Source organism: Eupeodes corollae, chromosome 3 (genome assembly GCF_945859685.1).
Source record: "Eupeodes corollae chromosome 3, idEupCoro1.1, whole genome shotgun sequence".
NCBI classification, from domain to species: domain Eukaryota; kingdom Metazoa; phylum Arthropoda; class Insecta; order Diptera; family Syrphidae; genus Eupeodes; species Eupeodes corollae.
This window is the reverse complement of record NC_079149.1, coordinates 19,417,983-19,442,381: the sequence shown is the minus strand read 5'-3', so window position 1 is coordinate 19,442,381 and position 24,399 is coordinate 19,417,983. Positions and strand designations below refer to the sequence as shown.

Genomic DNA, 24,399 nt, shown 5'->3' with positions numbered 1-24,399 from the left:
AGTTGATAGTTGATAGTTGATAGTTGATAGTTGATAGTTGACAGTTGATAGTTGATAGTTGATAGTTGATAGTTGATAGTTGATAGTTGATAGTTGATAGTTGATAGTTGATAGTTGATAGTTGATAGTTGATAGTTGATAGTTGATAGTTGTTAGTTGATAGTTGATAGTTGATAGTTGATAGTTGATAGTTGATAGTTGATAGTTGATAGTTGATAGTTGATAGTTGATAGTTGATAGTTGATAGTTGATAGTTGATAGTTGATAGTTGATAGTTGATAATTGATAGTTGATAGTTGACAGTTGATAGTTGATAGTTGATAGTTTATAGTTGATAGTTAACAAGAGTTTTTATTATAGAAAATGTAAATTCATATTATGTCTTTTTCTTATAATTGGAGTTTTAAAAGATCAAATTTCAATATTTATCAACTATCAATAAAAAGTTGACACAAAAAATAGAATTATTTATTGTTCGAAAATGCTTACCAAAATATCGAAATCTCTCTATATTAAATTTGAATTTGACGTTATCTATTTTTAATTCCTGCAAAAACTTTCTCAGTTTATTTAAGTTACTTCCATGCCTCGCATTAATATTTTCAAATATCCTTAAGCAAACGTAAAGAAACCTTTCCGTAGTAATGAAAATGTATTGAACACTTAAATTACCAGGCTTTAAAAACTTGATGTAAAACAAATCCTTTACAAATTCAGCAAACAAAAGTTAAATTTCTGTATGATTTTTTTTCTGCAGTGTAATTCTTGAAAACCGCTCAACGGATTTTTATGAAATAATAAAAATTCAAACAAATTTTTGAACAAAATTTAGAGTTATTGAAGAATAAGATATTCAGCATTATAACTTAGATTTTGTTTCAACACTGTTTGTGTTCATATTATGATTAACATTATTCTAATAGCATGCTATTCATCTTCATAATCATTATCTATACCTTAATTGTTAGTGTTTGTAATTTGCATTGTTGGCAATACCAAAGGGATGAATCAATATTAATTTACCTTCAACTATGAGCACAATGACTTATTTTCTTTTCTTTTCTTTAATCGATTGACATTCAATTTATGTTCTTTGTGTTCTTAGTACATAAGTTAGTTGATATAGAGCTTATAAAATACAAAAAATAGAAAATAATATAAATTTAAAATGTATCTAGATAATTTAAAGTATCTCTTACTATTTCGCGAAGAAGAAGAAGTGATATGTGAATGTGTAAGTTAAGATTTTGTGCGTTTCTTTTCATTTAAAAATAGAAGGTTGAATAGAAGTGTTTTCAAAAAGTGTGCGCCATTTTTCTGTTGGCAAATATTTATGTAAACAATAAAATATTACGATGAATAAGCAAAGCAGTTATGTGATTTAAAGTCTAGACAAATTAAAATTAAATGAATTGAAATTGCATATTTATAGGGAAAAGTTTAAAGTTTTACTCGTATTGAAAAAAAGCCTCTTATTTTATGCAATGTATTGGAAGTACTTATGTGCTTGTGTATTGATAAGAAACTCATTAGAAATTGTCTGCACGTGTAACTAAATTAATTATAGAATTTGTTGTAATTATTAATAAATTTAGTTTAATAATAATCATAATACTTTATGTTGTTTGTTCATCAAACAAAATAATGTTGTTTTAGAAGTCTGAAAATGCGAAGCTTAAGGCAACATATTCAAAGTTAGCTCAATTCTCAAAAACGGAACTTGTTTATTATCACGGAATGGCGGATCCAGATTTGTAATCAGTGGGAGGTCCAATGGTGGATCCAGAGAGATAATTTGTTTGGTTTTTTTTGTAGGAATTTCCTTCAATTCTTCAATTCAAGAGTAATCGTATATTTTGAGTTGTTTTTTTTGTATATGACAAAATTTTTATTTTATTTTCTAAACTTTGTTGCAAAAAGTACCACCTTTAACTGAGGGCTGGACCAATAACATAATATGAATCTGACATTCAGCCCTATTCCAAAAACTTAGCACAAATTCATCAAATTTTTACCAATGGACGATCCAGGGGGGGTCATAAGAGCCATAAAACTTATGCAGTAAGTTGTGTAAGCAAGGATTTGTTAGTAATTTAACGAAATTCACCAAAAAGTGGTTTGTTGTCAAAAACATTTTAAATTTTTGTAACTTGAGTCATGCTTGAAATTATTTTCATAACATTTGTTTCAAAGAAAAAGAGCAAATATTCAGGTTTTTTAAGAAGAAGCCTTGAATAAGAGATCTTCAATTTTATATTAAGTGGCCTCCAATTCCATCTTATTTTTTGAATGCACTTAAATAGTGAACATTGAAGTGATTGACTTGCTTACTTACTTGATAGGAACTACGTATACGGTATTAGTATTGCATTCGTAAAAAATTTCGACTCAAACATAACATTACGATGTTAGAAAAGTTAAAAAAAGTTTAAAAAAAGTGGGTCCCCCACTCTATCCTGGCCACTAAAGCATAAACCAATGTGCCGATTGAAAATAAGCCGATTAGCTTAAGGCGTTTTTTTCATGTTTTAATACTAAAAATAACAGCTGTCCCCATACAAATTTGTTTGTGTAAATTCGAAAATTCTATTTTTTTCACAAATGAACCGATAGGTTTTTTAGAATTTTCTCTAATTTGTTTCATAATTCGGCCTCTTTTTACAAGAAGAAAATATTTTCGTATTGCTCCAGAAGAGTACCCCTCATAAAGTCGTTGTTTTGTTTTTAAATTTTCTCAAGAGCTTAATCAGATTTCAATAATCTTGTCTTTCAATGCAAGCTCTTGTCGATGGTCAAACTTTCAAACTGAAGTTGATTTTTGATGAACGAAAATGTCATTATTTTTTTTAATGGCATTTAAATTTTTGAGAAATTTTTTGTTTGCAGATATTGCAGGCGGGCAATATATTTATTTTTAAATTGATTTACTGTTGAATAAAATTTTTAAGGTAGTAACAAATTAAAGAAATTTACATTTTGAAGGGAATTCGCTTTAGATGTTCTAGAACTGAGGTTTAAACACGAATTTGAAGAATATAAATGGCCCAAAAACATAAAAAGTGTCACTTTTGTTAAACTAAATAATGGCTAATTGATAAACACAATAAACGTTTCATATCTATTAATATTAAAGCTTTGAATCTCTTGAGAACTGAAGTGTTTTTTTGTTCTGCTCTTAAATATGACATATTTAGAAAACTGTTAGAATCTTGGAATGCTTCATATGAACAAAGTCTACTTAATTAAATCGTTAGACAATACCTTGCTGACAATAGCGTTCTAAAATAATTTAATAGCTAAAGTTGTCACTTTAGCCCTTGAAATGTGTAAATTTTGTTAGCCTTCTTTAAAACACATTTTTAAGCGGTAAGTAAAAACTTGTTTATATGTTAAGTGCGTGACCCCCCCCCCCCATGATTAAAAAAAATCTGGATCCGTCCTTGGGGAGGTCACACACTCAACATAAAGAATTGCTGACCACCGTTTAAAAATATGTTCTATAAAGGAGGCTGCCAAAATTACAATAACATTATTTGAATAGATCATAACTTTATTTTACTATTTTTAAGACTAAGGTGGCAATTTTTGCTATAAGATTCTTTAAGAACACTGTTTTTCAGCAAAGCATGGCCCAAATACTTTATTTGGGTGATTCCTTACACATGAAAGCATTCCAAGAAATTTGCCTTATTTAAGGAGCTAACATATAATAGTTTAGACAAGCTTTGGGTGCATTTCATGCAGAAAGGTTAGAAATTGTGGTGAAACGTTGGCTTTTTGACTAAAATTATATATTCTGTTCTTCTTGCCATTTCTATAAATTTGAAAAACGCTTGAAATTTTTTTGCAAAGAGCCAGAAAATCCAAACGTTTTCGAGAAAAAAGTGATCTTTTTTCCTCGGAAAATAAAAAGGAAGGATGAAGAATTTCCTGGCGTATTATCTTCTGGCACAATTTCTGGGAGTCTTTTATTACTATAATTTTGAATCTGTTATACGTAGATTAAAGTTGATGCTAGAAGACAAATTTTAAAAAATTACTGTTTGTGTGAACCTTTTGCAAATACTTCGAACAAAAAGGATTTAACGAATCTTAAAAATTGGAGACACGAAAATGTTTGGTTCATGAATTTGAAATTCGTTTTGCTTAAAACTTTAACAATATATTCATAACAATATTTTGTGTGGGATAAATATTTTGAAGCCAATAACTTTCTTTCTTTTTCTAATACTTTAGTCAAAAACCATATATTATCAATTTTTTGTAGTTTTTGTAGTTTAGTTTTAACTTAAATTTTTCTGAATAATTAACTAAAAGTATCGACAATATTTTGTATTGATGGAATATTTTGTTTTCAATATAATGTTGGTAACGAGATTTTTAGTCGAAAATCAATTTTTACCTTTTTTAGTAACATTTCTGGAAGTTTTTATTTCTTATATAAACAAATACAGGTTTTATTTTTCTAAGAGAAATCAGCACAGAATGAAATTATTTGGAAGTCAAAACCTTCATTTAGTCACAAGATATTGAGAATCGAACATCAATTTTTAAAATTTGCGTACAATTCTTTGTAGATTTTAAATTTTATAAAAAAAAGTGATTTTAATCAAAAATATTTACTGAATGTCGAAAACAATATTTTCTATAAGATGCAATTAGTCTGAAGTCAATACTTTTAATTTTTGAAAAGGTATTTAAGTCGAAAATAAATGTTTAAATTATTAACTTCCCATAGGGATTTTTTATAATCGTTCCGATTTGTCGAATTAAAAATGTTGACATTTTTCGACGTTTCAAGGTCCCTATAGAGTCTACATACAAGATTTTTAGACAGATATCTATGCGTGTGAGTGTACGTCCGTACGTTGGGAGCTTTTTTCGTAGTTCATTCTCAAGAACCAGTAGAGATATCGACTTCAAATAAATTTTCTTACACAGATAATAATACAGAAGGATGCAGAATGACTCTAAAAAATTGAGTGATTAGTGTTTTTTACCAAAGCAATTTAAAAAAAAAGGAAAAATGTTTGTTAATCAAAAATATTTCACGTACCAATAACGCTAGCGACTTGAATTAAATGTTGCACCATAAACTGTGAAGTGATGCACAAACTAATAAAACTTTGAACAAATCACAATATAAGTTGATTTGTTAATTTTTTTTTAGAAAAATCTTATTTATAAATTTTATATATGTATATGAATTCAAAACATTCAAGGAATGCTACCACAGTTGGTAAGAATTCGTAGCCCAAGATATCAATAAAACAGCGGATGTTAGATTTCTCCCTTCTTATTTAAATCATAAATAAACCACTGAACCATTTATGCTAAAATGATGTTCAACAGAAAAGGAAACGGTCTATGTTTTTGTAACAAAATCGTCGTTTAAACAAGGCTATCACATCAAGTTTTTGAATTTTACTGAAAAATATAAAAATAGTGCCAAAAACGGTTATTGTTGAAATCGAAATTCAAGTTTTCAAAACTATGGAAGCTTAAAATTCAGAGTTCATCAAAACTAATATACTGATCAAATTAAGACTCATAACTAATGAGAATTTCCAGAAAAGGAATAAGATATTAGAATGATTTAAACAATATTAAAAAATAAAATCCACGACTGAGTCTTGATCATATATTCAAAGTGTCTGTTTAAAAATTTGTCCTGTATTTTAAGATTTAAAAATAATATTTTAATGTTTTATATACGTTTTATATTTTAATTTCGTAAAAAACTGATGACCCCTTTTCAAGAAATCGAATTTCGAAAAAAATGTTTACTATTTTTCCTAAAAACAATGTCATTTTTCATTTTCAAATACTTTTGAAACAGTTTAAGAGCTTTTACAGACACGAATTATTAAAATCGGCTAATTAATTCTTGGGAAAAAATAAAAACAAAAAAGAGGCTGTGCTGCGACCCACACTGATAACTTCCCAACTCGTCTGTCAATTTGTCTTGCTTAAAAGTTTGTAGGTTTTCGTTTTGGGTTAAAAAAGTAGTTTGTTGAATTATTCTTAAAAATTTTTAAATTACCAACAATATTTTTTATATAAAGAAATAGTTTAGTTTGAAAATCTAGTTTTGTTAAATAGATTTTTAGCCGAAAACAATTTTTTACCACTTTAAGTTGCATTTCTTAAATTTTTCCAAATTGGATGAATAAAATTAATTTGAGAGATTTTAAGTACCGAACATACATTTTTACCAAATTTGCGTATTAAAAACAGACTGTTGGATTTTTATAAACAAAAAAACTACTGAATATCAACAATATTTTCTGTAAAATAAAACAAGTTTGAAGACAATAATTTTAACTTTTGAAAAGCTATTTAAATCGAAAGTAAATTTTTACCAAGTTTTAGTATTGTCTATTTGTTTAGGTTTTTATTTTTGTAAAAAAAATGTCAATTCAATTTTTCTCAAAAGTTTTCAGAACGTTGAAAACAATATTTCTTGTATGTTAAAATTAGTTGGAAGCCGTAATCTCAAATTTTTAAAAAGTTATTTGAGTCTCAAATCAATTTTTACCAACTTTTATTAATTTTTTTTTGTTTAGGTTTTTATTTTTTATAAGAAAACTGTCATAGGATTTTTTTCAACATTTTTCACAATATTGAAAACAATGTTCCTTATAAGTTAAAATTAGTTAGAAGATAAAGTCTCAAATTTTTGGAAAAATATTTGAGTCGAAATTCAGTTTTTACCAACTTTGAGTAATGTTTTTTTAGGTTTCTATTTTTTTATAAAAAAAACTGTCGATTCGATTATTCTCAAATTTTACCAGGTGTTAAAAACGTTGTTTTTCGTTGCACAACATTTGTTTTGGAGATGAAATCATTTTTATTTGCAAAATATACTCGTTCGGTACCACGCTATAATATATTATATAAAATTTAATTCAAGTCTCTAGCGTTGTTGGTTCGTAAGATATTAAACTTACTCTTTTTAAACTGCTATGGTAAAAAAACACCCAAGCATTTTTCTTGAGAGTCCTTTTCTTTATCTTTCTGCCTTATTATCTACTTAACAAAATTTATTTGAAGTCGATATCTCTTCTGGTTCTATGGACGACGAAAAAAACGTCGCGAACGTACGGACACCTTTCTAAAAATCTTTTATTTCGACTCTAGGGACCTTGAAAAGTTGAGAAATGTCAAAATTTTCAATTTGACAAATCGGACTCGTTACAATACTTCCTATGGAAAATTAATAACGGTTCTATGGGGAGTAAAACAAAAATATTTGTTTGAATTGAAAGAAGGCAATTTACGAAAAAAAAAATTGGCGGTCAGAACAGAGAGACAGATCTACATTTTTTAACTTCTCTACCATCGTATTATCATGTTTGTTTAAAATCTTATATTTGAAATTTTGTTTCGAATGCAAACAATACCTTATAGTTCCGATATGTCGCAAGTAAAAACTGTAGTTTTCAAGATCATCAGTTTTTTGGTCAGAACTATCTTATCTTAAAAGAACCGTTTTTGGTTGTCTTTCACATTTTTGAGGAGGCATATTTTATTAACCTGACGTGATTGTTAAGTCATATTCCGAGATTAGAATTAATTCTTTAAAAAGAGTTTGATTTGTTTGTGTGAACGAAAATAACTTAATTTTTCTAACCAGTGTATTATGACACTGCAAATGACAGTTGAGTTTGAAATATAAAAATCTAATCGACTAGAAAAGAACACCCTTTACCTATATAGTAGTTTTATTTTCAATAGTAAATAGCTTCCAAAAACACGTTGTGTTTAAAAGTTGTTTGGAGTCAATTTTATTATTGGTGTCCAAAGTAATTACATCCCTTACTCTTATTGTGTTATAAAAAAGTATTGTTCTACTGTAGCTGCTTTCAGCATTATAAACATTTATGAATGAAAAATCACTGATCAAATACAAAGAACTGAGATGTTATGAAAAAATTAATTTATTTTAATGTACTTTTTTATTACTATTAACAATAAATTGCTCATATTTATTTGTTAATTTTTTTGTGATTGTTAACTTCATTTCCCGGTCACAATTTGGCTCAGATGTTATACAGATGTACCTGCCAAAAAAACAATTGTATCTATCTTGAATTATTTATATTTCTTATCTGATGTTGTTGACATCGAACTTGTTTTTTTTTCAAACTTCTGCATCCATAATGAGCCAATAGATAATATTAATTAACATGCTCATTGCTGCCTACAATATTAATTTTAACATTTTCCTCGTTACTTGATTTCTTGAGATTTGCATTTAACTATACGAAACGAAAAAACAACATTACTATATTTGCATTCATAACAGCGTTTATATACTTTATATTTTATATGTATAAACTTATGTCTTATTTTATCTTCTCGTTTTGTCCATAAGTTAGCTTAAGGTTTGAGTCATATTCTTATGTATATTAATTTTGTCATTGATATACTCTTTCTTAATTGACGCAAGTTACCAATTTAAATCATTTGTCAAACTATTTTTTGTAGGGGAATCGGGGGCAAGAGAGTGTTCTGCATGACATTGGATTGAATTTTCTTTAAACATAAAAATATTAAAATATTACCTTTTTAAGATCTTAACAAGAAATTATCATTTTAACATCAGTTCTAATTTTCAATATTTTAATCTGCATAGAAATTATAACATAAATTATTAAATTTACATACATTTGAAAAGACTTATAAGGAAACCTTCAAAACGACTCCAAATGCTGTTAATTTCCATAATTTACATTTTAATTATTTTTGTTCGATATTTAAGCTCCCAAAATAGACGATACACAGAGACCGACAAAAGGTTGGCGACAGAAGAATTTTACAATTAACGGTCTGTCCTTTCATGATGAAGATCAAGCTATTCGGACAGGTGTCAGATTTAAAGCTCTCTTTTGACATTTGACAAAAATGAGTAAATTTTTCAAAAATGATACAAATGACTATTTCAAAATGTGAACGTAATTGCTTACCGAGATCTTTTGATTTAGCACCTTAAAAGATTTTCCTTTGAGGCCACATGGAAGATAAGGTCTATGGCAATCTATTCAAGATTTTAAGAAAAGGAGTTCATAAGACTATGTAGGTCATAGTTTAGGTAAGGTTAGATTAAAGTGGCTATCCGTGACACACTTAGGCCAGTTTAATAGCCCATTGTGTTACCACATGAATCTTGATGCTACCTTCTTATCTCTATGAAACTACACTGAGTAACGAAAAAAGTGGGGCACCTAAAAATTTCGCAATCATTTTAAATACCTAAAAACAAGACGCTTTTTTTAATTCAGAATTGTTTATTGACATTTAATATTATTAAATCTTGTAGAAAAGCAACAAATGGGAAGAACTTTTAAATAAAACCTAAAATAAATGAGTTTTTGTGCAGTGAGTAGTCGGTATTGTCTCCCCTTACATCTATCAAAGCCTTAATTCGCCTCGGCATACCTTGAATAATGTTTTTTTTAAGATCGCGTCGTCCGAATCATCTCACTCCTCAGCCTAACCAGATCTCAGCCCACTTAATGTATTGGATGGAGCAGGGCGCTTCCAAGCCATCACATCGATTTCTACTACTTTCAAGTAGTCCGTAATGCACCTGGCAACCTCGCATTGTGTTGAATCAACATGAAATTCGTACTAATAAATGATGCAAAAGGAACCACATGCTCTTCCAAAATGTTGGCGATATAATAATTGGAGTTCACCGATCATTCCACTATGCACAGCCTAGTTGTTCCGTGTACGGAAATTTTATGCACACACCATGAAATTTTCCCGTTGTCTTCCTTAGTCTTCTCCACACTCCTTTACGTCCATCTGGTTAGGGTAAACAAAACCTAGACTTATCAGTGAGTTGCCCTATACTTTAGTCGGCCTCGGTTCAATTTTGAAGAAGGCTAGCAAATACCATTCGCTTGTACTGTATCGTGAGTCTTGGTATACGACCAGATCACTCTCAATTAAACCCCGGTCTATCGTTTAAGTATTGAAAGTGAGACACTTTAACCGCTGTTTGGTGACGACTTTGAGGGCTTTGAGGCACCTTATGTCTCTGCAAAAACAAAGCGGTATGTTATCAAAATAAAAACAAAAGTTTGTGTAGTTTGAGTCACTTACGAAACTTGAAAGGCTGATTATGTTAATATGATTGATATCTTTTAGATCACTATAGAAGTATTCTTCTATGTAAATCTTGCGTTTTAGAGCTAGAGCAGGGCATGTAAAGAAGAAGTGAAGAACTTTTCCTCCTCTTCCTCATTCATACAGCTTCTTCAAAATACATTTGAGAATATGATACCGATTATTGAGCTTATATACGATCTGCTTAGAGAGAGCAAGCATCTTGAGCGCTTTAAATCTAGGCCAGATAATTTTCGTGACCTGACACGTGTTGAAGTTATTCCACCTGATGTCTTGCATTAGAAATTCAGATTTAGCCAAACATGATTATTGTGCCTTCTCCATTAGAGATGATCGGCAGTTTTGGACTGTTATAGAGTTTGTAAAGACAAAATCCATGCATTTGAAAGTACAGCCTGGAACAAGGTACAATAATTGAAAAGGCGGAATATGAAACTTAATTTCAGACGGCTCCACCAACGCCTTCATTTGTTTTTCATCCAACCGTATAAAAGTGAATTGACTCGTCTTCTGGAAGTTTCTGTCGAATTGTATCGTTGGGTTGGGGGATGGTGTAGTCTGTATGCTTCGGAATTGATTCTAAATACTTGAGAATTACAGAATGGCCAAGACGTCAAGACAAAGTGCAATGGTCATCTTCTGATGAGCCCAACCATTGCACCAGGGCGAAAAGCATATTTGAACACTATGCTGGTTCATTTTTATTTTCATTTCATGATTTTAAAAATAAAAATATTATTTTCATGATTTTAAATCATATTTATTCAAAATAATTGGTGTTCAGAAACAAACAGTTCGACTGTTAACAGTCAAACATTTCATCTTCTAATGGCCAATGTTGTTGTTAACCCACCACGATGAAGCTTTGAAGTGAATAGAAGAGTTTGCAGCTAATTGTTTGCTAAGTATATCAAGAGGTGTTAGGAAGAGTAGGATATCCAGGGCCGCAAGCAAGATGAACTTTGGGATTTATTTAGTTTGTCGTGGTTTTTGGAGGGCACATATATTGCTCATTAAAAATATTCTGAAATTTTGTTGATATCGCATTTTATTTTTAATAACGTTTCTTCCTCTTTTAAAAGAAATAAAAGTCCGTTGTTAACTTTTTACTTTTTTAAAAATATAAACTTGAAAACCACATTTACGAAATGAGCCAAATTAATTACCAAAAACATCGTTAATCATAATTTTCTATTTTCGTTATTATTTGCTCAGCCTAATTCCAATTTTTTCCCAACTCACCCTAAACCTCCTCAACTACTCGTACAATTGTTTCGCTAATTTTGTTCCTTATACAAAAATATAAGCGCAAATGTCAATGTTTACAGACTTTTGTCTGAGCCGAAATATTATTTTTCTTTTTTTTTTAATTTAACAATAACAAAAATATGTACAACGCACGATCAGCAGAAACTAAAAGTTCGTGACCTACAAATTTCAAATTGTTCATTGTTGTTTTCAATTTCTATAGACTTAAAATCTTATTTTATTTGTTTATATTTTTCAACTTCTTCCTAAATTTAGATTTACATATGTAGATACTTTTCTGATTCTAATGTCGATCGATGAAAACGACCAAAAAGAACATGTTTAGGCGTTTGGCTGTTGGCTGTTGGAGCTGGCGCTGGCGCTGTTTCCTTCTAGACTTCTATCAAGTTAGCCATCATGAGACAGCCGCTGCCGCTAAACCAGCCGGTGCGGTGGTGGTGTCTGGTGTGATAGAGGCAGAAGCTGCGTGGTGTGGAGGCACAATAATAGTGACGCTCGGCTCTCCAACTCTCGGTTTCTATGTTGCGAGTAAAACGCAACCTAATGTTTTCGTATACGAGTATCTCAACCTCTGCTGCCTGATGTTTCTTGGAGAATGGTTCATCCATCAGTTTAAGTAGCAAAGTAAGATCGCGATGGTCATGCTTATTTTCTAAAATTTTATTCTGCTGCCGTTTTCTTTCCCCCGTTCGTGCGTCTCGTAGTAACTTAATTTTAAAACATAAAATTCGCGGCGTTCACACGAAGTTATTTTGGGATACAGTTTTTATTTTTGTTTTGGCGAAAATCGTTAGATTTTTAAAGAGTGACAGCACAATTTTAATTAACGCACCTAAACTTTTATAAGGTAAAACATATCCAAGAGAATAATGAGGAATAATTAAGAAAGACAAAAACCAAAAACTTGTTTAAGTCTCATATAGCAACTTGTATCTGAATCTGAATCTGAAGTCATGCAAAATGTGATCATAGATAGATTGTGATATTATTCGATAGTAGTTTGCGATACGACTTCAGAACATTACGGCTGTGGTGTGGCACTCGCTTAAGCCGCTACTGGTTGATTGATATTATATAGTAATTCAAATATCTTTGAGGTTGTAATTGAATATCTTTTGATATAAATTTTACGACTTGATCGTGTTTTGTTTTTTGAATCTTTTGATTGTGGTGCTATAAGGTGCTTCAATAATTTTAGTCCGCTTCTGAGCGAACGAGAGTGTGTTGTTTTTGTTAATATTAAAATTGTAAACAATGACGGCCTTTGCTGCCGGTGTGTTATGAAAATAGACTTTTTTTTAATTGCCATAGTAAAATATATATATTTTCATTTCCAGTGAAAAGCTTAGGAAGAGGTGTATTTTAAAACGAAAGAAAATCATTTGAACGCGAATTTGAAAAAGAAAAAAAGTGAAAAAAAATTATGTGTGCTTAAAATTGGAGGCAGAGAAACATCAGTTTTTGAGAAATATGAACAATTTCTTTAAAACTTTCGAGGTTAAGTGAATAATGTTTTAAGTTGTGTAATGATTAATCACTCGTTTTTTTTCTTAATTTTCGCACACATTTTAAGAGCTAACAAATTGTTGTTTTGATTTTTTAAACAAAAATATCTTTGCTGCCGATTATTTTGTTTGCAGAAAAAAATAAAGCTTTTAGTACCTAATTTTTATTAATCAGTTTTAACAAAATTTACAAGAAAAATTATTTTGTTTCAAGTATAATAAATGGAAAAGTGAAATGTTTTCCGACGAAAAATTCTTAATCATTACTGCATGCGTGTTTTTGAGTAGAAATAAGTAGAACCTAAAAAAGTGTACTAAATAAAAACGGCTTCCTTGAGAAATACGTTATTCTATGCAAGAAGAGAAATACTTTCGAAGCATAAATTAATTTAAGAATTATGCAGTTAAACAATCGTTTAAACAAAAACCGTGAATTTAATAATTAACAAAATTTAAAATATGTGTTTTTCGTCATACTGCTTATCTCTGCCTAGTGCACCATTTGTGAGCCATTAAACAACATGTATTTAATAACAACGCTTGAAGAATGTAAAGCAAAAAAAGTACTCATACGTCATAGTGCACTATCGTACCAACAAAAGCAATATTTCAATGAAGTATTGAGTTGTACACTTTGATTATTTTGTATTTCTGAGCCTTAAAAGTATAATAAAAAGAAAAAAATCTAAAAATATTTGTCTCAAAATTTGGCGCCTTTTTTGTAGAGTAAAGTGTTGGAAAGCCTGTAATAATATTAGTTTAATTCACTTTCAACTTTAAATTGTATGACATAGGTTTAATGAAATTACATTCAAACATTTGTTTTCGAATTAGAATCTCCTTAATATAATTAAAAAAGAGGCTGGGATGCGACCCACACTGATAACTTCCAATCCCGTCTGTCCATTTGCCTTGCTTAAACCTTCAACAAAATATTCGCGTTTTCTTAAAAAAGATTTCAATTGAATCTTTCTTAAAAATGAACTTAAAGTTACCAAACAAATTTTGCATATCATGAATAGTTTGATTTCAAAATGTTTTTTGTTAACGATTTTTAGTGGAAATCCAATTTGTTATAAAGTTATAAATTTCTTTTATAAAAAATACAGAATGGATTTTTCTAAAAAAAATTTAGCACAGAATAAAATCATTTCCAAGTCAATACCTTCATTTATTCAAGAGATATCGAGAATTGAACATCAATTTCTATTTATTTTATGAACTATTTTTTGTAGATCTTAATTTTTATCAAAAAATTGAATGTTGAACTCTTATAACAATTTTACTGAATGTTGAAAACACTTTTTTCTAAAGGAATTAGTTTGAAGCCAAATCTTTAATTTTTAAAAAGATTTTTAAGTCGAAATTTTAGTGATGCTTTGTTTATTTTTTGTAAAAAAAACTTCGTCGCATACAATTATTTTGAAGATTGAATCGTTTTTTCTCTGTAAAATATTCAAGTTAACAACTTTTTGTTATGGTAAAAAATACCGATCCAATTTTGAAACCTTTTCTGCATCTATCTTTGTTATTATCGGTATAACAACTTTTAATTGAAGTCGATATCTTTACTAATTCTTGAGGTTTGGACGACTAAAAAAGCTTCAAGTACGTACGTACACGCACACACACAGATAACTCTCTTAAAAACTTTTATTTAGATTCTAGTAACCTTAAAACTCCGAGAAGTGTTAAAACTTTCAACTCGACAAATCGGACCGATTACAATAACTTAGATAAAAGATAAGAATACACCCTTATAAGCGACTGTCAACCATCAATTTGTTGATAGTTGACAGATGATAAATATTTAAAATTTATTTATTAAGCAATTAAGTAATTTTACAGTTTCTTGTTATTCAAAACAGTCAAGAATATTTTCAAAATTCGTAAGCATTTCCTGGTTTCCATTAATATTTCTCAACTTTCAAATGATATTTGCCACTCGCAAAGTTAAGTTGAACCTGAAGTTAACAGTCTTTAACACATTATTTTGAATACAATATTTTTAAATATTCTTATAAAACTTACTTATTGTGAGTTACTACTATCAATTGATAGTTGACACTTTAAAACTTTTGTCTGGGCACTCACTTCTCAAAACTTTTATAACTTGGTTGGTTAAACTTTAAACTTTGATATATACTATCAATTAATAGTTGACACTTACAATAGCGATAATATTTTGTTAATTTTTCGATCTGAAAACCAGGTTTGGTTGTAGCTCCTGAAAAAATATTGAAACATGAAACTACCCTTATTGCGAGTGTTAATTATTAATTGTTAGCTGTTGAATAATAGTCAAATAAGAAAATTTCACATTTTCTTTTTTCACAACAATCTGGAATATTCTCAATTATCAAAATTGTTATATAAGTTTCCTAGAAATATTTGACCTTTGATATTTATCAACTATAAATTGATAGTTGACACTCGCCAAAAAGCTGTGCTATTCTCTACTTTTTGCGATTAAAGAACCTGGTTTGTTTGTATCAGTAAAAGAAATTTAGAAATTTGCACAAATTTCATTGATGAATATTTTTGAAATGACGAGCACGTAGCCACCCACGTCCCGTTTTAAGAATTCTTTCACCAGATTACACCCAAAAATGAGATCTTACCTAAATTACTGCGAAAGCCTTTTTGATTTAAAATAAATCTTTGAGTATTGTTTCATCATATTCAGCATTCAATTAAAATATTATTAACTCATCATTCAAATTTCTTGCTTTCATTTTACATAATTAACGAGACTACCAACGATATTTATGTGACATAAAGTGTAGACCTTGAAATGATCTTATCTTCAAAAATTCGATTATAATCAAAGTAATTGATAGACAATGTGATGATATTATTTATTTTTGTGGCCTCTCAAACTTTTATTTAGAAATATTTTTATTTCGATTTTCTGTTCGCACACTGCTGCTACCGTGACGTGATGATTTGAATGGTGAGACAATCACTATTTAAACATTGAATAGCATCAGACATCAATTCAGTTTTGTTTTGTTGTGAACAAAAAGTAAGATTGTTTAAGATATAATAATTTTTAAAATACCAGAAAATAGGGTGCAGCTAGATAGCCATATGATTTTAATTTATTGACCAAGTCAAATTAACTACGATGACACTCTATATAATTAATTATGAACTTGAGTGAATACTTAAGAGAGCATCAGCTATTTTAAATATCTATTATGGCTACGTTTGGTATATTTTGTTTTTTTAAAAATTGATTTAAATTTTAAAAGAAATGGTAATTTGCAACTATAAATACAAGTAACGCAAAAACACACGAGTTTCAACATTTTTGTTTAAATATTTGATGATTTGTAAAATGTAAATTTGTAGGAAAACCCAGACAAAAGTCTATTTACGTTCAAAGATGACGTTATAAACGAGAAATTCTTTTTACATAGAAGTGCGAAATGCAGAAATTTTATATTTTTCTTTCCTGAAAATTTAAGTTTCTCTCTTTTGACCGTAAATCAAATTCGGTTAATAAAAATATGTATATTTATAAGAATTTACATAGTATGTACACCACATAGAGCAAAACAATTTGAATTTTATCCAAAATAAATCAAACTTAATTCAAGGAGAATCGACAGGAGTGGCTTGAAGTTAAATGGCGCCCGGGATAAATTCTTCTTTATTTTAATAATTTAATTTACTTTTCATCAGAGTTATATTGAATAAATTATTTACTGCATTGGTACATCATTATATAAACAAAATAAAAAGATTTATTAAAATTCAGTGATTGCTTAGTTTTGAACGCAATTGTGCGAAATTTTAAACAACCTAATGTTAAGGCTTAACAAAAGCAATTTACTTGTGAATCTGGAACTGGAATGGAAATATTAATTGGAATTTAGTCATAGAATTTACCAATCCATCGACATCTTAGAAAAAATTGTTTTTAAGATGCTGACAGATGTCATTATGGATTTAGGAAATTGCTAAAAGTTAAAGAAGGTATTCCGTTGTTTTAATTTTAGCAAAATGTTAAGAGATAGTAAGATGTTAAAATCGTTTGAAAATACTGAAATCACATTTTTAGCTTAGTAAATTTCAAAAAATGCATTCAATAATTTACTAAATCGTTTCATCAACTTTTCTTGCAAAGTTACCGTTTTTTTTTGTTGTTCTTGTTGAATGCGTTTTTGAACTGTGTACCTATCGTTCCATTTTTAGAAATGGTGTAGTTTTTACTTGGCTTGACAGTTTTATAGAAAACCAATTTTAACCGAAATAATATTTTCAAGTTTAGCTTGCATTACTTTCTTCGTAATGTAAAACCATTACTTAAAAATGCCTGTTATTTAAAAAAAATATATTTTAAAAGTAAAATTGGAAAATTATATGATATTCAATTTTTCGAAGTAAAGCTTAAATATTTGAAAAACTTTTTTAAGAGATGCAAATATTTGTATGCAACTGAAATACCATTTGTCTTATTTCTTAGCCCTAGGTCATCTCAATCAGAGTAGGGAAACTCTTATTTTTTTTTACTTCCCATAAAAAGTTATTGTTTGTAATCTGTCCAATTTGTCGAGTTTAAAAGGTTGATAGTTCTCAAGATCCCTAGAATCTAAATAAAAGTTTTTAGAGCGGTTTCTGTGTGTGTACGTGACACCATTGACAAAATCACATATAGAAGAATATTTAAAATTAGAATCAATTCAGAAAGTGATGCTCAGCGGAAATTGATTCTACGAAACGAGTATAGAGCATCTCATAAGACAGTGCAGCGGTGTTTGAGACGTGACAAGAGGGCAAGGGTGGACAAACTTGCGGAAAATGCTGTCATGCTGCAGGAAGAGAAGACGCAAGGGAGTTGTATAAAATCACTAAGGACATTGTCGGAAAGCGTAGTAGCACTAACACTAACCACCCCGTGTTAGATTTGAAAGCCAACCTTTTAGTGACGATCAGCTGCAAAGATGGAAGGAGCACTTTTGTGTGCTGCTAAATGATGACCACAATGCAGAATTGAATACACAATTGAACAACATGCGCAGATCTTCTAGCAGTATTGCCACCAGTTCTCCAACAAGTGCGGAGATAAGTAATGCGATACATCTTCTAAAGAAAAACAAAGCAGGTGGACTTAATGGTATTCCCGCAGAATTCCTAAAAGCAGACCCTGAGGCAGCTTCCCGTATTTTGCTTAAACTCGTGCAGGTTGCCTGGGAGAGTGAAACTTACCCAAGTGACTGGAAGGATGGAGTTATTGTAAGGTTACCAATGAAAGGAAACCTCAAACACTGTAATAACTGGCGCGGTATCACAGTTCTGTTAGTTTTTCCGAAGTTAATGGCAACTATTATTCTCGAGAGGATTAAGTCCAGGATCGAGTATACCCTTAATAGGCAACAGGCGGTGTTTCGCAGTGGCCGATCGTGCGTCGACCACATCAACACCTTGCGAATTATACTCGAACAATCATCGCTTATTGCGTGAGGAATCCCTGAGAAAATTGTCGCTGTTATTAAAGAATCATAACAACGCAAGGTGTTTTGTGTTGCACAATGGACAGCTTTCCGACTCCTTTGACGTGCGTCAAGGGGTGAGACAAGGAGATGTCTTGTCACCAATTCTATTCTTGCTGGCGATTGACGATGTGATGACCGCCACGGTGGGTACAATTGAAAGACACCGTATCCAACGGAGTCTATTTGACAAGTTTAGCCACATACATAGATTATGCTGACGATATATGTCTCATGGCAAACAACACAGCAATCAGATGTGTCATTCGCTGCAATTGAATAGAGAGGTGGCTGGCTTAAGTATTAACACAAATAAGACCAAAGAAATGACCACGGACCAAAGCACACAAGTTATTCTAAAGCAGGGGACCATAGAGGAGGTCGAGCAGATTGATTATATGGGTAGTTTTATAGCTTTCTATGGCGGAACGGACCGGGAGGTACGTACGGGAAGGTTTATTATCGGTCCATATCTCAAGAACCAGTAAAGATATCGACTAATAATAAAACTGTGTTATACAAATAATACCATAGAAAGACGCAGAAAGAGGTCTCAAAACAATTGGATTTGATGTTTTTTACCATAGCAATTTTAAAAAAGGAAAATATTGGTTAACCCAAAATATCTCACGAATAAATAACTTGAGCGAATTGAATTAAATTAAATTGTTTACTTGGTCAAAATTCAATTTCGATTCAAATATCTTTTCAAAACCAAAAATTAGTTTGAAGCCTATTGACCTATTTGTATGAAAAGCAACATTCAATTTTTTCTTAAAATTAAGATCGGCAAAAAAAGTACGCAAAATTTATAAAAACTGAAGTTTGGCTCTCCTTGAATAAATAAAGGTATTGACTTCAAATTGATTTAATTCTGTGCTAATTTTTTTTAGAAAATTCAAATTTTGTATGTACATATTTGTTTATATAAAAAAGAAACAATTTTAAAAAATTTTACTAAAATCGCTAAAAATTGGGTTTGACTACGAATCTCGTTAACAGAAATTGATTTTTAAATCAAACGATTTCATCATATGCAAAATATTGTTGGTAATTTTTAGATAATCTTGTAGAAAAATTCAACTGACATCTTTTTCAAAAAAACACGAAAACCTACAAAAACAACAAAAAAACTGATAAGAAACGGTTTCCAACGTTAATTCTATATTTTAAGCAAGACAAATCGACAGATCTGATTTGAAGTTAGCAGTGTGGATTGCATCCCATTAAAATCCAAACAAAAAATAAAATTTTCAAAGGTTTAAAAATATGATTCCCAAGAGAACACTTCACTGTTTTATCAACTTAAAAAGACGTGAATTCAATTGCAAATTATTTTTACCATCGTGTTTATCTTTTTTTGAGCACCACTGTATAGATTTTAGAATTTGCAATCTTGATGATTTTATCTGTTTTTAGTAGCAAACACATAATCAAGTGAATACCTAGACTTTTGCGAAAGTTAAATAGCAAACTTAAATAATACACAAAAACACACTCGAATAGAACAAGTATAAAGATAAAGTCCCATAAGCACCTTTTGGCTACATAGATAGGTTAGGCATATAATTTGTTAACCTTCTGTATCCAAACTAATAGATACCATCATAGTTTTCAGACCACAATAACGTGAGAATTAATTCCACTCGAATACCTTCATTCATCGTCTGTTCATCAGTCTTCTAGTCAAAAATATTAATAAATATTCAAAACTGCCATGACATCATAAGAGAAGTATCCAGAATCAGAATGAATTCAACGAAATATAAGAAAGTTGCTATCAAACCTGCTGTACGCTATATTTTCAAATATTGTTTCATTCCAAATTTTTAAATCAATTTTGTTTTTAAAATATTTCACAGGTGGAATGCGAAGGTGAAATGCGCTACAGTAGAGTATCAACCGGTAGCAAGAGGAAGAGCCGGCGTGTTGGATGGTATTGGGCTCTTCCGTATCTTGGCTTCTGGGTGCTTCTCTATTTCGCAGTGGTTTTGCCAATTTATCGTCATCTTCCTGAAGCTCTAACAATTCAGGATGAACACATTCATCCGGATCGATTTATTGCTGAACGAGCTGAACAAATTCTGGCCAAACTTGAAGCTATTGGACCAAAAGTAGTTGGAAGTAATGCCAATGAAGTGGAGGCTGTTAATTTGATTGTAGGCGAAGTGGAAAAAATCAAGAAGATTATGAATAAGGAATTATTCACATTGGATCTTGATATTCAAGAAGTTTCGGGAGCTTATATTCTTGGTGATATGGTGAATATGTATCAGGGATTACAAAATATCGTTGTTAAGTTTGCGTCAAACTATTCGAATAGTTCGTCATATTTGCTAATAAATACGCATTTTGATTCGAAACCTGGATCACCTGGTAAGGGCACATTGGTGAAATTTTAGTACCTTCAAGATCTTATAATTTATTTTGTTTCAGGATCTGGAGACGCTGGAGTAATGGTGGCGGTAATGCTCGAAGTAATCAGGGTGTTAGCTGTGGGTAGACAGACATTTGATCATCCTATTGTGTTTGTATTCAATGGAGGAGAGGAGAATCCTCTGCAGGCTTCACATGGATTCATAACTCAACACAAGTGGGCCAAGAATTGCAAGTAAGTTGGGTGTTTTAATTTTGTGCTATCTCCGATATCCAAGGACGCACCCTTATTAACTTCCGATTTTTCAAATTAAAATTTTTAAAAACTTTCACTGTTTTAAGGTCTAAGAATCTCAAAACTTGATTTTAAGGGAGTATTTTTTAGATTTGAAAAATTTTGTTGAACCATACACTTTCGAGTTGATTTTTAGTGCTGTTTTCTAATCGGGACTTTGATTTAAACTATCTTATCAAATTTTGAAAAATATCGGTTTTCAACATTCTTGGTATATCCTCTTTCAATACACTTCCAAAAACTTGTGTGATAGTTTTGTTGAGATGATATTTTTGTTACAAAAACAACCGTCTTGACAAAAATATTACTAAATTAAATAAAAAGCAACTAAAAGTTCAGTTTTTGATTTGCATATTTTTTTAAATTCTTGAAACGCTTTCAAAAAATATAATAAGGGTAGGAATGTGATTTAGTGTCGATCACATTCCAGCCCTATCTTTTCTTTCAATTCAAACTTTTTTCTTACTTAATTTATTCATTCAAAAAGAGCACTCATCAACCTGGACTCGAGTGGGAGTGGTCATCGTGAGCTTCTCTTCCAAACGGGTCCTAACAACCCTTGGCTCCTCAAGTACTACAAACAACATGCAATTCACCCCTTTGCCAATACCATTGCCGAGGAACTCTTCCAAGCGAATGTGATTCCATCCGATACTGACTTTAGAATTTTCAAGAATTTCGGTCATGTTCCAGGTAAACTTTCACTTTAACCCTTAAAAATATATAATTCTTATGTTACCTTTTCTCTCTCTAGGCCTCGATATGGCACATACTTACAATGGTTACGTCTATCACACAAAATTCGATAGAATGAGTATAATTCCTCAAGAAACGATTCAAAACACCGGTGACAATGTTTTATCCCTAGCTAAAGCTTTTGCTAATGCTCCAGAGCTAGAAGATCCATCGGCAAGTATAAGAATCCCCCCCCCCCAATGCCTTTTCGCCGATAGTAGAGTAGACAGTAAAGTTCCCTTACTGACTGACAAGAGAGTGTTTCGTCACACGCTGCCTGCTTCCTTTTTTATTATTTCTTTCCTATTTTTTCTTAAACAGATTTACGCCAAGGGACACACGGTCTTCTATGATATCTTTGGAAAATTCCTCATCTACTATACTGAATCCCAGGCTGAGCAAATCAATTACGTGCTGTCTGCTTTGACACTTCTAGCTATAGTTTGTTCCCTATGGGGTATGGCTAAAGTGGGTGAAGTGTCCTTCGGCAATATCTTGGGTACATTCTTCTGTGTATTCTGTGTGCATGTTATTGCCTTTGTGTTAGCTGTTGGATTGCCAATTTTATTGGCAGTTGGATTGGATTTACTGGGATTATCAATGACATGGTTTACCAGTAAATGGATGATTATTGGTCTTTACGGATGTCCAACACTCGTTGGCTTGGGCATTCCCACAGCAATCTATATTGGCTCTTCCAAGGTTTGTATTAAAGTATAATAAAAAAAAAAAACATCCCCCTCAATAGATGACGATGATGATGATGATGAAGGAAGGGATTTTAATGAATTTAATTTTGTCCCAAATCATTTTCAGGACAAACTTAACATTTCCTTCAAGACTCAGATGGTTATGCATTCACAATGCATTCTCTTGACCATACTCACTTGTGTTGGAACATACTTTGGAATTCGGTCATCGTATTTGCTGATGATAGCAGTTTTGTTCTATTTTATTCCTTTGGTTGTCAATATGGTCAGCTGTTTATTCCAAAGAGGTAAGTGAACTACTCTTATAAAAAAACAAAAGGAGCTATGGAAATCTAAAAAGGATATTCTTTTTTCAGGATATCAATGGGCTTTACTTGTGTTTGCTTGCCAGATACCAGCTTTCATGTGCATAACTTATATGTCATGCATTTTCTTTATGAGTCTCATTCCAATGATGGGACGATTTGGATCCAAGTATAATCCTGATTTGATTATTGGAGGTGTTGCTTCCATTACGACACTGTTGGCCATGGGATACATTGTGAGTATAAAAGGATTTCCTTTGTTGGACAAATTTTAATTTCTTTTCTTTCACTTCTAGATTCCAATGGTCAACCTTTTCCGCAAATCACTTATAATCATAGCTTCCCTTCTCGTTATCACTGCCGTATTCCTTGTTTTGACTGTGACACCGATCGGATTTCCATTCCGTGAGGAGACCAACGTTGAAAGATTTCACCTGCAGGTAAACTTTTCTCCAGAAATCGTTTGTTTCCAATTAATTTTAATTTGAATTTTGATTTCAGCACATACGACGACTATTTCACGAAGCAGATTCGACCATTAGTCGAAATGACTCAGGATATTATTTCGATCTTCAAGACCGCAGGCAATTCAATCACATCAAAGGTTAATACTCGTATTCCACAAAATAGACAAAATTCTAATTCATAAATCTTTTCCTCCAAAAAGATGTGTTCGATACCTCTAAACTGGCAGATATGTCCGAAGAATGCAACAAACACATTTTCTGTGGATTTCCTGTCTTCAATCATCGCTGGAATAGAAATAAGTAAGTTCGGAATCAACCTTAAACAAAATTAAAACCGGATACCTTACTTTTTGTTCTTTTAGGGTTCTATCACAGTGGCTTCCGTCCGATGACTATTTGATTCCTGGATCCCCAAAACTCACTCTAGTCAGTAAAAACGTTACTCTGAATAGTTCTTCGACAGTTCGATACGATTTCGAATTAACTGGACCATCTCATATGGGAATTTATCTAAACCCACTTAACAGATCGAAAATAATCGAATGGTCTTTCTTGAATACGATGCTCGAGGATAAATGGAATCCTCCCTATTTTATATACTTCTCAATGGGAAAGGATAAGTCACCTTTGGCATTCTATGTCGTTCTAGAGGTAAGATTTTTCTGTTTTTCAAAAATCACTTGATAAGTCTGTTTTTACTTTAAAATTGTATATTTTAGACTCCAACTTATGCAGACGAAACAAATAGCACAATTCCAATATTGGAACTGGGTATCGGTGGGCATTATGTTAGTTTTGAACATACACGAAGTCTGGCCAATAAGGCATTCATACAGAGTTTCCCATCATATGCTTATGTCATGGAATGGCCAAGTTCCTACGAGCGCTGGATCTACTAAAAAAAACTGTTTCCTAGTTTGTAATCATTTTATACGCATAATCATTATATTTATATATAAAAACCAAAACCAAACAAAAGAAAATAAATTATTGATGTTAAAAGAAAAAAATCATTGGATTGCGTTCATATCGATTTACCCTACCAAGGAAAACATAAATCTTCCACTCTTCACATTGCTTTATGCGGTTATCATGTGTGGAG

General features: G+C 31.0%; 1 protein-coding gene across 10 annotated transcripts; it reads left to right on the top strand.

Annotated features, from left to right (window-relative positions):
- The first annotated feature begins 1,153 nt into the window (after positions 1–1,153).
- Positions 1,154–24,310, top strand: LOC129950280 (endoplasmic reticulum metallopeptidase 1-like). Of its 10 annotated transcripts, none has more exons than XM_056062168.1 (15): positions 12,037–12,253; positions 12,744–12,903; positions 20,021–20,200; positions 20,272–20,785; positions 20,846–21,020; positions 21,568–21,773; positions 21,835–21,989; positions 22,137–22,517; positions 22,632–22,812; positions 22,882–23,066; positions 23,127–23,270; positions 23,332–23,434; positions 23,498–23,597; positions 23,660–23,948; positions 24,017–24,310. In XM_056062168.1, the coding sequence occupies exons 3-15, from the start codon at positions 20,159–20,161 to the stop codon at positions 24,194–24,196; spliced, it is 2,655 nt and encodes an 884-aa protein (XP_055918143.1). In that variant the 5' UTR covers positions 12,037–12,253; positions 12,744–12,903; positions 20,021–20,158; the 3' UTR covers positions 24,197–24,310. The 10 variants fall into 10 exon arrangements, with proteins under 10 accessions (XP_055918139.1, XP_055918148.1, XP_055918143.1 ...); XM_056062166.1 differs by lacking the exon at positions 12,037–12,253 and adding an exon at positions 12,539–12,679; XM_056062170.1 differs by lacking the exon at positions 12,744–12,903.
- Positions 24,311–24,399: the final 89 nt, after the last annotated feature.